Raw genomic sequence first — 18,100 nt, forward strand, 5'->3', positions numbered from 1 at the left:
AGGACCTTTTTTGTTTTGGCTATATAGGTGACCAAAGAAACATAAAAGAAAGGGTGAGTCCTATTACAGAGAGAATGCAGAATTACTTAAATCTTATTATTTTTTTCTTTCAAGGATAAAGATCTACCACTTAGAAAGGCTAGAAGAGTTTCAACAAAGAGTTGAAACCCTAGATAGGTAAGTAGATGAACACAACACTCTTGTTAATGCAGCTGATAAATGCATTAAATTTTTAAGTTGCCATATCCCACTAATGAGTCATATTTGTAGTCCCCCAAAACACTGAGATCTTTTTCAATTGAACTATTGCCTAGCCATGTATCCTCTATCTTGTGCAGCTTGTATTCTGAATGCATTTCTTGAAAGTAATATAGGATGCGATTGGGGAAAAAATTATTTTTTAAAAGCAATAAAGGCATAGGAAATGGATTTGAGATTTTATTGGTATAGGACACTCCCAGGTGAGGAAATGTCCTTAACCAGTACAGATCACCACCTTCTCCACAACTTACAAAGAGTTACCTTAAAGTTCTGAGAAGCTGTGTGACTTTTTCAAAGGCACATAGCCAGTATGGGGGGCCTCAAACTGAGGATTTGCTGGCTTCGAGATCAGCTTTCTTCACTACACAATACTAATTAAAATAGAATTATCTTAAAATAACATATAATATAAATTTCCTCCTAGTTCAAGTTGGGCTTCATCCAGGTGGTTATTTCATTAGTGATGTTTTGCTATGTGCATGCACTAGTCACTGACAGTAGCCCTTTTTGTGAGGCAGAGTAAATAAAGTTCTGGATTTGGAGATAAGAAGCCCTGGTTTCAATTCCTGCCTCACACAATAGTTGTGTAATCCTGGGCAAGTCACAACTTCTAAGCCTCAGTTTCCTTATCTGCAAAATTGGGGTGTTAATAGCGCCCTATCAGATGAGTATGCGAAGTACTTTGGCAAGCTTGAAATGCTATAGAAATATTTATCATCATCATCATCATCATCATCATCACTAGCACTGCTATTATTCCCTTTAGCCCATCCAAGCAAAAGGAGTCAGACAGCCTGACAGTAGTAATTATAACAGCTGATATTTAGATATAACTCTTTAGTCTTATAAAATTCCTTACATTATTATCTCATCTGATCCAATAACCAATAGTATGGGGTAGTGGTATGAGGGCTGCCCTTGAAGTCAGGAGAGAGTTCAGTTCAAATTCTGTTTCTGATCATTATTAGCTGAATAACCATGGGTAGGTACATCATGGGTCGATCTCTGAGCTTCAATTTACAAATGAGGTTAATAATTAATAACAGTAATAACTATTTTGTAGCATTATGAAGATCAAATGATATAATATATATAATATGCTTTGCAAATCCTAAAGCTTTATATCAATATTAGCTATTATTCACAACACAAGGAAAGAACCAAGGCTATTAAATCTATGACTGTGTACGGACAGGACAGGCTGTGACCAAAAGACAAACACTTTTTTTTAAATGCACCTTCCTAAAAACATATCTTTGGAAATAAGTAGAACTCCAATCTGAATTTAAAAAAAAAAAGAGAGAGAAACCAAAATGTAATTACATTCTTAGATTTGCTAATGTTAGCTGAGGTGCTATAAGAGACTGGGAATCTTCATTCCCTGTTCCCCTCCCCAAACCAGAAAATCAGATACTTAGCACCCTGCCTGGCATATAGTATTAATATACGTGATGGGTAATAAATGTTAATTAATTGGTGAAGAAGCTTGACATTTTTAAGAAATTAGGTTGAGGAGATATAAGAATATCAAGTGTTTCTAAAAACTAGGGAAGGTCTTGGAGCTACACAGAACTGCTACTCATAGGATTTGACTCTGTTTATAATCCCACAAAGAAGAAATTAACAGGCAATCATGGGCTATCTTTCAAATATGAAAATATTTCTCTGGTCCAAGGGTTCTGAGAGAACATAACCAACTTCCAGCTTAAAGGGAATTAGCTTTAATAAAGTAAATTTGGGTTTATTTTTTTTTAATCAAATTGCATGGGACCATGGAGTTGTTCCTGAATCTTGCAAAGAAGGTAAGCCAGTTCTTTGATCTCATCTTCATTGGTGACTCCCTCCCCAGGACCACCATTTTAGGAAGGACTTCAGCCATAGTTGGCCTTCCTTAATCACTTCTCCTAATTCCTCCTCCTCCAGTCCTACCTAGACGCTCCCTGTGTGTTGCCTTCCCTCATTAGAGTATAAATTCCTAAAGGAGAGGGATTTTCTTGTCTGCTTTTGTTTTCATCCTTATCACTTAACACAGTGCCTGCCACATAATACGCATTTAACCAGTGCTTTATCTGGCTTGCTAAAGATAAATTTATTTTAATAATAACATTTTCCAGTTAGTGACACAATAAAAAGATGACCACCTCAATTATACTTCAAACATTGTTATTCCTTAATCGCATCAACCTTCTGGCTATTCTTAACACCCAACACCTCATTGCTGCCTACCTTCGAGCACCTCTTCCTCCCTTACTTCTCTCTAGGGATTCCTAATTTTCTTCAAGCTCAGCTCAAATATTGCCTCCAATGTGATGCCTTGGGGAGTTAGGTGGCACATCGGATAAAGCCTGGGCTCAGGAGGACTCAAGTCCAAATCCAGCCTCAGGCACTTACTTGTGTGACCTTGGGCAAGTCACAACCCTATTTGCCTCAATTCCTCATCTGTAAAATAAGCTAGAGAAGAAAATGGCAAAGCTTCCATTACAGTATCTTTGCCAAGAAAACTCCAAATGGGGTCATGAAGAGTTGGTCCTCTAATTGACAACCCCTGACAACATATCTCCCTATCCAAATCATCTTGTATTTATTTTAAAAGTCCTTCAAAGTATACATGATCTCTCCCCCTATAGATTATAAACTCTTTGAGGGCAGGGAAGCTTTTCTTTATGTCTGTGTATTCCCAGTGTTTATCATAGCACCGGGCAAGAGGTAAATGCTTAAGAAAAGCTTTGTGATTGATTGCTTATCACATATTGCAGTAGTCAGTGGCTTTTTCATTACTTAAGTGACTGCTGAACTTGTCATATTACCATTCTGACAAGTTAGCTCTGCTTTTCATTTAATAATCCCTCATCCTTTTTTTCCCTGAAATAAGTTCAAAGACACACTTTAGAAAAACAATCTACTTAACAGAAGTGAAAGAATTTAAGTGAATTGCTAATGAAGTAACTATCCCTCAGACTTAGTAGATATCTAAAGCTAATCAGGCAAGGTCCAAGAAACAAAGAAAGCTGGGGGGGGAAACCACTGCCCTGACAAGCAATAAACTAAATGCGTAATATTTCATTGTGGTTCCTTGAACTGGTTTGCTGCATATAACACAGCATAGTAGGCTCTGTAAATAACTGCATTTCAAAATTCTCTACATAATAAAGAGTTGTCAAAGGCTTAGCCCTGCTCCTAAAATTCCATCCATTAATAGGTCTATTACTTTGATGGATTGGCCTTTTGTAATAATTTATTTAATGCAAGTATATAGCTTTCAGGAGTTTATCCTCTTTCCCTTGCTGGTTGAGGTTACATTGTAGTTTAATATTTTAAAAATGCATAGATTTAAATATATGCACAGATACCACTTTACTCCAGTTTCCAAAGCACATGCAGGCTGACTATTTTCCTTTAAGCTGAAAATTACCTCATGTGCTATTCCATATTGCTGTTCTGTGTTGGGGACTTTTAAACATACAGGTACCACTCAATTCTTCATTCCAAAACCATTCTTGTCCCCTCCAGGATGCCCTCTGCTCCCTGCTAGTCCCAAAAGAAGGATGCCAAGATTTTCAGAGTTAATTCAGTTGCTCATCAAATTTACTTGGAAGAAGATTATGGCACAGGATCAGAAGAGAGTCAATGAACCAAATTTTAGGCCAACAAAGATATATTTGATGACTGAGCCCATCTAGCTTCCAGCTCAGAAACAAAATGAAAGAAGATCACACAGGAGTTCAGTAACTTGGGTCTAATACTCCAAGGCAAAGCTTTTAATGATTTTCAAAACTATGCTTTAGGCAACTGAATCCATCATCTCTTAGAATTAAGTTCTTTTTAATGATAGGTTTAAAAATCACAGCTTGACTCACTTTTTTGATGGATGGGGGAAAAAAGGATTGTACCAGGAAATAATTCATTACAGTAAATTTTAAACATATATTAGGAAATAAAGGACTGCATAATATAAACAAATGGCAGTTATCTTTTAATATGCATTTCATCAAGATTACTATTAATTTACTAAATGTACAAAACTACTAAATCGCTTTTACCAAGAGTCCACTAAAAAAAGGGTTAGGACATATATCCATGGAGAATTCAGGCATGATTTATTAAACTCTACATGACTAAATCGAGAACTCTATGGAAAATTTTCTGGAGGTAACAATAAAATGTCAGACATTGGGATGAAGCAATCTATTTTTTGGTTTCTCTGCTGAAGAAAAGAGAAATTAGAGAAAAAAAGAGTAAGTATCATCAGGTTAAAACTATGGATAATACAAGATATTCCTGTAAAAAAATATAAGGAGCTTGTCACCTAGGAGTAGAGATTCCAATAAAGTTTTTCACTAGAGACCCAAGGAGAGTTTTCATGACAGTTTAAGACTCTTAAAGAAGAAGAAGGTATGAGGTAGCCAATGTTAGATAGAGCTATCTACCTGTGCCTGAAGAGTTCTGTAGATTTCAAAATGGCTCATTTTAATTGGGTTCTCAGATCACAGGGCAAACATAAGAGGGGGAAGAAGTTGCTCCTTAGTTCCCCTTTCACACTGAGCCACCAGCATCACTAACCAACCTTGATTAGATGTATTTTACAATATTTTAACAATGCGGCTGAGCTACCTTTGGACAAAATTAAAGTAAGCAGAAGTCTCAGTGATCCTGAGATGAAGATACAAAATCTAAAAGCTGATGTTCAAACCCCTAATTGAAAGTATCCCTGGCTCCAGGGAGCTGTGTGAGATACAAAGAAATGGCAGAATATCAAACGTAACCAATGCAATGTGTATGCCTACAGAGAAAAATCAGATCAGAGGCAAGATATTAAAAAACACCAGTATAGACTTGAATGAGCTTAGAAAAAGGCCTAAAAATACTACCAGTTCTCAGAACAGTTATAGGTAGAAATGCCTAAAGCGCTTATCAATTTTCAGAACTTACAATGGCGGGTGAGGGAATGAGGCAGGGAAAATAGATGAAGTAATAGCAGGAGGAAAGGGGGTGTCTCAAGCTTCTCTGTAATATTACATGAAAATGGCATTGCATATTCTCCCCACTCCCCTCTACTTATCCAGACCCTATCCATTTTTGAAGGCTCATTTCAGGTTCCCCCCTAATCTTAGATAAATGCAAGCCACTTTGATCCAGAAATAAATTTAGCAAATATTCACCTACTCTCGTCCTAAAAGCCGGGGCGGGGAGATACCAAGTTGAGATTTGACTCAGTTTCTTATCCTATTTAAAGACTAAAAAAATGACATGTCATATGCATGAATAAGTGTTTTACGCGAAAAATTCATGGACTACTTTCAGGCAAAGTTCAGTACAAGGTTCTGGGGGATTCAGATGATTTCCCCTCCTTTGCTGATTAGCCACCGATGCAGAATGGGCAGAGTGCTGGACTTGTAGTCAAGAAGAAACAGGTTCAATTCTTGTCTCTAATATTTAACAAGTTGCTGTATGACCATTGACAAGTCCCTCAAGCTCTATGAACCATAATTCCCTCATTTGTAAAATGGAGATGATAATACTAAAAGTACCTAGCCTTGGGCGCAGCTAGGTAGTGCAGTGGATAGAGCACTGGCCCTGGATTCAGGAGGACCTGAGTTCAAATAGGACCTCAGACACTTGACACTTACTACCTGCGTGACCCTAGGCAAGCCACTTAACCCCATAGGAAGGAAGGAAGGAAGGAAGGAAGGAAGGAAGGAAGGAAGGAAGGAAGGAAGGAAGGAAGGAAGGAAGGAAGGGAGGGAGGGAGGGAGGGAGGGAGGGAGGGAGGGAGGGAGGAGGGAGGGAGGGAGGGAGGGAGAGGGAGAGAGAGAGAGAGAGAGAGAGAGAGAGAGAGAGAGAGAGAGAGAGAAGAGAGAGAGAAAGAGAGAGAGAAAGAAAGAAAGAAAGAAAGAAAGAAAGAAAGAAAGAAAGAAAGAAAGAAAGAAAGAAAGAAAGAAAGAGCCTACCCCACCTAATTGTTGTTAAAGCACCATCTAAATGCCAGCTTCTACATTTTACTACTTTGTTATATTTAGTTCAGCACAGTAGAGAAGAAAAAGATTGCAAGGCATGCTTTGTTTGCATACATTTTCTTCCAGGATCATGTGCTGCTTGTTCTTTAGCCACTACCAATATCTAACAAAATGCAGAGTATAACATAGGTACTCGGTAAATACTTCTTAAATTAAATTCATTTTTCACAGCCCAAATAAAAGGAATATTCAGAAAAGACAGAAAAAGAAGTGATGAGCTATGTATTTGCCTAAATAATCTAAATGAAATTCAGTACAGATAAACAAGTTTAAAAACATCAACTTTTCAAATATAAACTGGGGAGAATAAATACTTAAGAATTAGGGTGAAAATGATCTGCATGTTCAATAAATCAAGCATGAATGTCAAAAAAGTTAATGAGGCTGCACTGAGATGCATAATATCCAGAACAATAACTAATGGTTAAACATTTGTATATAGCCTTATGGTTTTCAAGGTACTTTACAAATATCATCTGATTTTCTCCTCATAGAACCCTGAGAAGTAGGTGCTATTATCATCCCCATTTGGCAGAAGAGGAAACTGAAACTGAGGGAGGTCAAATGACTTGCCCAGGGTCACACTCCTAGGAAGTATCTAAGGTCAAATATGAACCCAGATCATCCTGAGTCCAGGTCTAGCACTCTATCTGCTGGGACACCTAAAAGCCTAGGTAAGTGATAATTCTGCTGTGCTTTACATACTAACTGTATTTAGACCATACCTGGAATATTGTGTTCAATTCCATGCACCACACTTTAGGCAGGCTATTGACACACTACAGCATATCCAAAGGTGAACATCTATATGGCAAGAGCGCTCAGAACTATGCTTTTCAAGGATCAGTAGAAGGAAATGGGTTAGCAATGAGGAAATATAGGAAAGATGTTATAGCTATCTTCAAGTCTTTCAGTAACTGCTTTATGGAAAATATGTAGCATCAGACACATTCTGCTTGGCCCCAGAGGGCAAAACTGAAGGAATATGTAGTATTTGTAGAGGCTGATTGAGGTTCCATGTTAGGAAAATTCTTCCTAACAGAGCTATCTGAATGTGGAATTAGGTCACTTGGTAAACAGTGAATTTCCTAAAGGGAGGTCTTTGAGAAAACATCAGATGATGACTTTTTGGAGATTAGAAGGATTGCTATTCAGGCACAGGTTGAACTAGAGTACCTTGGGAGTACTGTCTCAATATACATGTCAGTCAGTACAGTCAGTACAAGGATGCTTGCATGTATAAAAATTTAATCATAATTTTTTGTATTTTATTTAGCAAGCTATGTGGAAATAATTGTTGATTTTTCCTTAAAATTATGCTGGTGATTCACTTTTATTTTGGGAAATCCCAATCACTGATTTTTTTTTAAATCTTAGACTAAGAACAAGTCATAAGAGAAACTGAAATTCAAGTCACGTTTCCATTTAACATTTTCACATGTCCTGTGGAAACAGACTATTTTATAATCATGTTTAACATGAGATTACAAAGGAAAGCATAATCATGCACAAAAAAACCAAAAAAACTTGACTTCCGTGTAAAAGGACTTAAATTTGATTTCTTTATGAAATACGTTCAGAGTTCCACTCCATGGCATCTGGCATTCCAAAGGGACTGAAAGGCAACAAAGCTGCACGTAAGCCTGCGGACCTCAACATGGAATTTAGCCAGTCAGATATGAGACATGGAATTCCTAGCAATGGAGTAAGAAGGAGCTCCTCCCCTTAATCACAAAGGCATACTGTGAGTGGCTATACCTAAGAAGGGAATTGAGGGAAAGTGCCAACTACCAGTGCATAAGCTAATGGGTATTTTCTCACCATTACCTTTTAATTATGTATATTAACAGAACTACCAGCAAAGACTATCTCTGATGTCTCATCTTGGTGTAGAGGTGACCCTGTGTCCTCAAAAGCTAATAGAGTAACCCTAGCAAGAAAGATTTCAAGTACGGTCCTGCCTAGAGACTGAGTCTGCTCAGTACGGAAAGTTCCATTAGGCTGATAGCCATATACTGAAATCACTGTCCACACAAATCCCTTGAAATAGACACATATACAAAATGGCTCTCATTTTTGCTCCACTCCATTTCATGTCCACAACGACTGCCACTGGGAAAGAAGACAGAGGGCAATAGGAATCGTATAATTTTTAGGATGTCTACAAACACTGTGGTTCTTGCAAGAGGAAAAACCTCAAGCATGCTGACTAGATCGTTTATGAAGGATTTGGGGGCAGATGTGGGTAAGAAGGGCATAGGCAACACGGATGAGTTGTCATCCACACCAAGGGAAGAAATACAAACCTAGATAAAATTAGAACTTCATTGAAATACAGATGTTTACTACCTTACCTACACCCTCTGCTGAGGAATTTGAGGCTTTTCACAAATCTCATCCCTCATATCCTCAAAAAGGTATGTTTCATCCCCTGTTTTGCATATGGAAACACCAAAAAGAAGAAGCAAGGTAAAGTAGTTTATCTAAGTCATTCAGTTACCCACTGTAACAATCAGACTTGAAATTGCATCTCCAATTCATCAGTCCTTTAAATAAAAAAAGGAAAGAAAGAAGGGGAAAAAACACCTAGAGAATGTCACCTCCCAAAGATTGACTTTTTTTTGTTAGTAAGAATTTTTTAAGCAAGTATTTTTTTAAAATGAAGCTGAAATGATATTGATGAAAATTAACTGACTTTACTAAATGAACCCTGCATGCATACAATTCACATTTTGTGTTCGTTATTCAACAGAGGAACAAATGAGATTTCACAGACATCCTGTTATTAGCGCTTTGATGCGTTTTTGGAGAAGACTGATCAAATAAGTGCCCTTTAATTACACCAGTGCACTCTGTCCCTCGGGGTAACCAAAGGGAGGGAAAATTTCATTTACAAATTGTTCTAGGTTTAGTTTTTAAATTAAAAAATTCTCAGTAGGTCACCATATGGTTTGCTATCAGTCTAGTAGGCACCAGCTCTATCTTTCAGATGGAAATTTAAAAACCCTGATCAAAATGAAATATTTAATAACAATGCAAATCATCCTGTCCTACATAGAACATTTTTCCCTTCCTGTAATTTTGCAAAATATATTAATTATCAAATTTAGTTTGAAAATAACATCAAGAGAATTCCACTGTAATAAGAATGTTTGTATTTCACCCAAGCTACAATCTCTGTGTGTCAGTATCTTTGTTTGTAAAATGAGGGGCTTGGACTAGTTCTCCAAAGGTCCCTTTCCACTTTAAATCCCATGATGTAACATATCCCATGGTATTATCATATTAAAGGTTAAAATCACAGAATGTTGGAAATAGAAGAGACCTGAAATAACATGCAACTCAACCCTCATTCTGCAGAGGAGAAATTAGACAGAGGTTAAATGACTTACCCAAGATGACAAAGTGATAGCATTAATAAGAATTCCTTTTCATATTATTATTATCATTAGTGTCATTAATATCATACTTATATATGATGCTTTACAATTACAAATACTTTACATGCATAGTCTCATTTAATCCTTGTAAGAATCCTCTGAAGTAAGTAATACAATTACTATCTTTCCCATTATACCAAAGGTAAGATTGAGGATAAGTGATGGTAGATGATATATGCATATCATATGACCAATGCATGATAGAGCTAACTCACACTCAAGGTTTATTTTTTGTTTTTTTGACTATAAATTAAGCACTATTTCCACGATAGAATTTTCCCCTCTGTGAATTATATTGTACTATGGCTTAAGTAATACAGTGGCTTGTTGTATTGTTGCTTTATGGAACTACAGAAATTAAGATTCTCAAATCTAAAGAGAAGAGAAAGGGAATACATTTACTTGAATTTGGATGTAACATGTGAATATTGTACATGCTTAGATGGCTTTTGTCAAACTGTTGTATAAATGGAGAGAACAAAACATGACAAAATTGTAGTCTCAAATTCAGTGGCTATGGCAGGTTGGTTTTAAATAAGGTGAAAATATAATGTGTATGAAGTACTTACTTTAAGTGCATTCTCTCTAAACCAGATACCCATTTCTATCAATCTAGTTTCCATTAGAAGGAACATGAAGGGGGAAAAGTCTTAAGAGAAAGGTAAAGATTTGTGACGGAACAAAGAATTCAGAGAGCACAATGGGACTGAATACCTGAGCAGTAGGACTCATAGAGCTCTAAAGTAAATAAGGATAAGAGAGAGAAGAAAAGTAGGAAAGAAAAGGAGTTTTCACCTCTTCTGTCTGTGATTCTGAATTATATGATTAAGAGATCAGGAGACAAAATGGAAGTTTGCTAACCATCGGATGGACAAATACCAATGGGTTGGAACTCTCACTCTCAGTAAATGCCTGTCAGTAAGTTCTGTCTCAAATCCCAAAGAATATGGGAGATAGGAGTGGGTATCTGAGTTAATAAATCCCTAGTGATTAGGACTGAAGGGCCTGCTTAAATTCACACTCCCTATCATTTTCCTCGCCCAATTCCAAGACTGTAGGGGATAGTTGAAGAATAAAAAGATTCCAGAACACCTTGCATGTACTTGGCCAGGCCTGGTATCTCAGAGTGCTTTCGTGGGTTGTTCCCTAGTGAAAATGGACTGCTATATCTATGTTGATTTTCTCATTCTTCCTGATAAGTAACTTCCTCAGGTCTTGGCTAGGTAATAATGATAAGGAAGGGCAGTAGTACTGTTGGTTTATCCCCAACCTGTCAAGTGAGCAACTAAGTTTACACAATCTATAAAGTTATTACACATAGGCATCCCAGAGTATATACTTCATGTCACTACTTTTTAGAAAGAAAATAAGACAACATCTGAAGGTTCTCAGTAATCATCAAATTTATAGAACAAAACTGACTTTCATTCAGAAGAAATCCATGCAATGTTGCTCATAGGCACAGATGTTGGGGTTTTTAATAGTTCCATACTAACAGAAATTTTAACCAAATACAGGTTTAAGTAACTGGAAGTGTTACAGAATATATTTTCAAGCTTAATGAAATAAAAAGGAACAATTAAATATCTAACATTTGGCCCAAGTGATAAACCATTTTCTCCTACAAGAATTTAAAGCTGCTTTTCATTTTTTTTTTAATAATGAATTAGAAGTACTAAAAGCCAAAACATGCTGGTCCAAATGACCAAGTATTCTCTCTCAAGAAGGAAAATAAATTAATATATTTTCTCAGAGTGTGAGGCAGAACACATCTATTAAAAAACATTTCCTGTCTTAAATGGTGTTTAAAAATTTACTTCCTTCCTTATGGTTCAATGGAACAACTTTTGGCCAAACTAGTGAAAAAGTAAAACCCATTTCTCAATGGGAAATTTAACCCATTTATCTCTTCTTAAAGTAAAAATGATGATATTTTTATTGAAAGAAAGAAAGCTTAAATTTAAGTACCTAAAAAATTTAACAGGCAGCCATGGTAAGATATATCAGCCTCCAAATCAGTACAATCTTGGTGCAAGTTCTATATCTAACATTGGCTGTTTCACCTGGACCAAAAGTCACCAAACCCCCAGGCATCTCTTTAAGACTACATGCACCAGGGGGCAGCTAGGTGGCGCAGTGGATAGAGCACCAGCCCTGAAGTCAGGAGTACCTGAGTTCAAATCCGGTCTCAGACCAAACACTTGACTCTTACTAGCTGTGCGACCCTGGGCAAGTCACTTAACCCCAACTGCCTTAAAAAAAAAAAAAAGACTACATGCACCAGTAGAGAAGTTTCTTCATGGGGAGCTTCCTATACCACTGAAATCACAGGTCCATATGGAAGCAAAGACAAAAAAAAAAAAAAATTAACATGCCAAGACTGTTTTTTTTTTCTGTTCCACCTCTCTCACCTCCCTATCCCTGCTTCACTTTTGTTCTTTTATAGAACTGTTTGCCACTGTCATTAATCATTGACCATTAAATATAAACTTGGTAATATATTTTCATTTTATTAGCAACAAGAAAAGGAAAGTGAGAGTAAGAGAACCGATACATTTGAGTCAGAAGACCTATCATCTACCTGTTTCAACTTAGATGAGTCGCTACTTCTTTTCCCTTGGCCTGTTTTCATACGATGAGAGGAGTATATACTGTATGATCTTTATCATCTCTTCCAGATCTAAAATCCTCTGCTCCTAGGGCTATGTATTTTTCATTTTAAGAATTTTATGAGGAAGAAGATATTTTAAATTCACGATAGCTATCATAGCATAGTGCTGGAAAATGAAAAAATCAAGAATCCCTAGGTGTTGCATAGAGGTTACTAAATTATAAGCTTATCTTTTATAAAAGAAAACCTTAAAAGGAAAAAAGGATACATAAAACAAAATTGGTTTTGTCCTCAACATAGAACTTTTCCACCATTTAAAAAATTGGGGTAGAGATGTCTATCATTTTATTACATTAACATAAGTGCCTGGTACTAGCTAGCCTACATTTAATTTCTGAGAGTTAACTTAGGCACATGCATTCTAAAGAGGACTGAAAGTTTAAGTCTGGATCCCTCTATATATTACAGCAAAGATTATTCTAGATTTTATCCTCCTTTTCCTTTGTGTGCTAAGGAGCATTCTCTACTTGCCTGAACACGATAACATGAACCTTAATTAAATATTGTTTGTAAAACATTACAGTAGCAGAAAGGAATTTCTTGCTGAAGACTTATTTTTTACCCTTCTAATTACATCCCACTTCATTCCCTCCTCCCCCTCCCTCTGTTCTCCTCAATATCTAGTACATGAAGACTTTTGCTGGGAAACTCCACTCATGTATTTGATTCTTCTTCCCATATAAAAAAATATTGCTGCTATTCTATTTCGGCTTGTGTACTTGGATATGTTCCCTTCTAGAAGGAATTGTTAGGAAACTACCATTCATCTCACTGCTATATAATCACCACAATGCATCCAGATGAAAATGCCACTCATTAATTTGCACACATGCCTTTCAAATCTGGAGTTCAAGTTGTAAGAAAGAGAATGATTATGACTTTGTTGTATATACAGCAGGCAAATATGAAAAATATTATCCTGAAAAAAGGACTGATATTTTTTTAAATCACCTCCTCTTCATGCTTCCCATTCATCCTTAAAGAGAGTTCTGCCAGGGAATCTGAGCAACAAGAAGGTATGGCAGGTTTAGGGTCCGAGGACAGAAAGGGAAAGGCAAGCCTTTGGAGACAAGGGTTCTCTATTTAAACACAAGGTAAATACTGTACATTTTCTTGGGCTGAGAAATATGCTTCATTAGAAAGCCATTTTATTTTTATGGACTCTCTCTTCTGAAGATCAAAGACTATATGTAAACAAATTGATATTTCAACATCTCTAAGTTTGAATGAAGAGAAACTTCTTTTTAAAAAAATGATACTAAATCTCCAAGACTCAAATTTTTATAGGAAAAGAGCAATCTATAATTTATGCTCTCTCTCCCCCTTCTCTCAGGATAAAGGGGTGTTCAGTCTTGTGATTTTTATTAATATGAGTAATTCTTACCTCCACTGATACAGATGAGATATTCCTCTGTATTCTATAGCCTAATATAGTTGCCTGGGAACACTGAGAGGTTAAGTGACCTCCATGTGGTCACATATGAGTCTGAGGCAGGATTTGAATCCAAATCTTCCTAACTCCAAGACTGGCACCCTAGTCATTTCACCATGTCGTGTTTTAAGTTCCCTTTATAAGCTATGACAATATTGATTTAAGATAATTCTTGTAACCCTGGTACCATATTTCCCTCAGTCAAACACTGCCAATAACTGTCAAAATTACTTGGCTTTCAAAAGCATATGGATGAAAACATCCTTTTGAAATTGTTACATTTTAAATTTATCTTCAAGGTCCCATTCCTGTTAGAAAACAGGAATAATTTAATTTCTCTAATACTGCTCGATGTCATATCACTTTGATTTCATGCCAAACGAAGAGTAAGCTTCAAGATGGTTCATGTTTCAGAAATTCCCTCTCTCATTTAGCTTCTTTTTTTTTAAAAGCTAAAATAATTTTGTCTCCAGTAAACCCACCTGGCTCTTCTCCCTACACCCCTTCCTTTAACGGGCCTTCTTGTAGGTAGGTCATTGTATCATTTCAAATTTTAATAGAAGCAACACATAGAAGAGATGAATTAATTGAGATACTTAAACTGGATCCTTATACGCTCAGCATATTAAGTTCAAAATGAATGAAAACAGCATTATTTTATTGCAGTGCATGATCAAGCCTACCTCATGTTGTCTACGATGAGAATGAACACTGACCTTTCAGAAAATAAAGTCTTTGCATAGTAACCAGCTCTACAGAGGCAGGCAAATGCATGCCCACTTGTGACCTTAGCACTGCCACAGGTGTCGCACCTGAAAATAAGATCTGATGCAACCCAATTCACAAACCTTTATTAAACACCAGGAGACACTGTAATCAACACTAGGGACATTAAGCTGAAAAATAACATAGTCCCTGCCCCTAAAGAGCTTACAGTTTGTGAAGGAGGGAAATATATGTTTACAAATATGTATGATACAAAATAGAATGTGATAGGACTAAAAGAGAGGTCTAGACAAAATGCAGTTAGGAAACTGGAGATCTCAAACATGAACTCATTTATAGTACAATAAATTCTGGTTTTAATCCAATATCAAACCCATCCCTTGGAGGAAAAAATACTGTCCCCCAAAATGCAAAAGTTCTCATCAATTTGGGAAAAGTCATAGAGGGTTGAACACAAGACATGTGACTTCTTTAAAGGACTGATTTAATATTTTAAAGAACTTAATTGCATTGTATTTATATTTAAAGGAAAAAACAACAGTAAGTATGATTTCCCCAAGTATCTAATATTCCTTGAAACTAAATTATTTGAATCAATTAGATCACAGTAGCAATAATGAACTCAATGCTATCCTAGTGGCCTGAAAGTTACTGTGCTTCCCTTTGTGCTCAACTGATTCCCAGAGAGCAAAAGGCACCGAGGAGAATGGGGCTCTTTGCATGACATTCTCTGCCTCTCTGTTTTCTCTGATCTTAAAAGCACAGAGGCCAGAACTAGAAAGAATCTCAGAGGTCATCTACTCCAACCCTTTACCTGACATAGGAGTGTGCTCTACACCCTCTCCTAGTCCCTTCTGGCTCATGACAATGCTAATACTCAGTCCCAAATATTTCTCAGCTGAAGGATATTGAAGATGATTACACAGACTAAGAAGAGAATTTTTTTAGATTTTGTTACCTTTATCATTTACTAGCGTATTTAATCTTTTTGTTATTGCTGTTCAATCCTGTCCAATTCTTCATGACCTCATGGACCATAGCATGCCAACACTGTCTATGGAGTTTTCTTGGCAAAGATAATGGAGTGACTTGCCATTTTCTTCTTCAGTGGATTAAGACAAACAGAGGTTAAGTGACTTGCCTAGGGCTGCGCAGCTAGTAAGTGTCTGAGGCCGGATTTGAGCTGACCTCTTCCTCACTCCAAGCCCAGCAATCTATCCACTAAGCCACCTCGCTGTCCTAACTCACTCTAAAAGCAAGACTAGCAAAAATGGCTACCACATCAGAAGGTTGTAATAGAAGAGCTAAGGACAAGAAAATGGATCTGCAAGTATGGGCTTTCAGTGAGAAACCACGGGGAAAAGCCGTGGCTTAGCATGGAGTGGGCCAAAGTACTCAAAACCTCTGGCTTGTTGGTAAGTAGGTTGAGGTCAGGTATTAGCACAGAATAATTGACTCCTGATTCCCAGTCAGCTGCACAGGGTGTGCCTTCGAGCCTAAATAAATCTCACTTGTCTGAAATGACATAGAAGCCAAAAGAAAATATCTCCCCTTACCAAAACTTCTTTAGTTTTACCCATGTGTCAATACATTGCCATGCCTTACATGCAGGCATGCTGTCTTCGCTAAACTATTCACCCTAAAAGAGCATAACTCAAAATGGGACTACTTATAATCATGGAATGTAAGAAATGGAAAGGATATCAGTGACCTGAAGGAAGAGACTGAACGTCTCTGGGCCTCATCTACCTTATCTAGAAATACTCTGTATACAGGGGAGCACCATTGAGCTTCATATGAGCTATTGATATCACCTAGCCCAACCTTCTCACTTTATAAAGGAGGAAATTGGGTCCCAGAGAGGGGAAGAAATTTGCCCCAAATCCCACTGCTAGTTAGTAACGGAGTTCTACATTTTTCATCATTCCACAATCTAAGTCCCCTGTACTAAAGCCAGGATGAAATTCCTTTCTATCCCACTGCACACACAGTAACACACTTCTTTATCAGTTTAAGTTGTACAAAGCACTTTTCCTCAAAATGGTCTTATAAGATAGGTGGTGCCAAATATTACTGTGCCCATTTTACAGATGAGGGAATTAAAACACAGGATTAGATGATGATGAAATGACTTGCTCATGGTTACAGACACATCTAATAAGCATCAACGCTGGGACAAAAATTCAGGTCTCCAAATTCCAAGCCCAGCAGTCTTGCACCTATACCACAATGTGCACAGGTCTTGGTAATTTTCCCCTTTGTACCTCTGATCAGGTTATTCTTACTTCCTAGGATATTTTATTATAACACTGTCCTTCATGGAGAGAAAAAAAATTGTTTTAGGCTAAAAGACAAAATAACTAATGCAGAAAGATCTAATTACACTCTAATGCTAAGAACCTATTCCTTTTACTGTGACTAATAAGCTAGTTTTCTGAAACCTTAACTAACATCAATCAAGTCCATTGATTAAACCTATTTCCTTTTAAACAGTCAAGAGTTTGCAGAACTGGGTGGCAAAAAAAAATTCCCAAATAAGCACTTAGATGTTTTATTGCCTTTTTGTTTCTTGCTTTTTAGAAATTAGCACCCAGTTATACAAAGTTGATTGGTCCAGAATCTTTCCAAGCATAAAAGTTTGGCCGATGAGTATTTTTTCCAGGATCATCATCCATTTCCCTTTTTGAAAGAAAGGCACTATCTGTGCCCTTTTCCAGTCTTCAGGCACCTCACCAGTCCTCCACGAGTTCGCAAAAATGATATCTAGCGGCTCTGTGATGACTTCGGCCAATTCATTAAGTACTCTAGGATGCCAGCCATTGGGACCTGTGGATTTGAACATATCTAGGTTATTTAAGTTATTTGTTTCCAATTTCTCCCCTATTCCAGAAGGGCTTCCCATAGTTTTCTGTTCCTGTTTTTAGGTCACGCAAACTTTTTGTAAAACACAGAGATTTGAAATAAAAAGTATCTGCTTGGTTTCTACGGTTAGTTTTCACAGCTAGTAAAAGGAAATATATTTGCTATATATTTTACTATCTAAAAGAATACTACATAAAGGAAATATTTCCATAAAGGAAGGGCCTATTAGAAAAAATAACAATTTTCAATTTTTTTTATATTTCTTAAAAGTTATCAGTTATCCATAAGGAAATAGAAAGCATATAACAATATAATTTGATTACTCTGCAGTTTAAATTTTGAAAGTCACATCACTGCAGAGTACTCTAGCATTTCTAATTAGCACCCTCTCTATCAACATGATGGGGAAAATTCTGAAAGGCCCATATACTGCTATTTGTGCCAATAACTTCCAAAGGAAATTAAACTTACAAATGTCAAGATGAATCATATACAAGCTAGCTCCTTGTGATCACAATCCTATGAGTACAATGACAGTCACTTTTCCAAATAACTTTTTAAGCATTAATGACAGTTTAAAAATATGTAATAAAAATTACGTAATTTAAAATATATATGTTTAAAAGGTATACTCATAAGAGAGCCCGGAATGGGTACAATATTTTTTTTCTTTAATGCAGATACCATTGAGATT

The 18,100-nt window shown here is 36.7% G+C and overlaps 1 protein-coding gene across 1 annotated transcript in view; it reads right to left on the reverse strand.

Moving 5' to 3' along the window:
* Positions 1 to 11,094: 11,094 nt before the first annotated feature.
* The window catches only part of SAMD5 (sterile alpha motif domain containing 5), a 39,190-nt gene continuing 32,184 nt past the window's right edge, over positions 11,095 to 18,100 (reverse strand). The window contains exon 2 of the mRNA XM_020986579.2: positions 11,095 to 17,370. Coding sequence (XP_020842238.1) covers positions 17,308 to 17,370 — 63 coding nt within the window. The 3' untranslated portion in view covers positions 11,095 to 17,307. The remainder of the gene's footprint in view (positions 17,371 to 18,100) is intronic.

The sequence above is a fragment of the Phascolarctos cinereus genome, unplaced genomic scaffold (genome assembly GCF_003287225.1).
Source record: "Phascolarctos cinereus isolate Bilbo 61053 unplaced genomic scaffold, phaCin_HiC Scaffold_5;HRSCAF=322, whole genome shotgun sequence".
Taxonomy (NCBI): Eukaryota; Metazoa; Chordata; class Mammalia; order Diprotodontia; family Phascolarctidae; genus Phascolarctos; species Phascolarctos cinereus.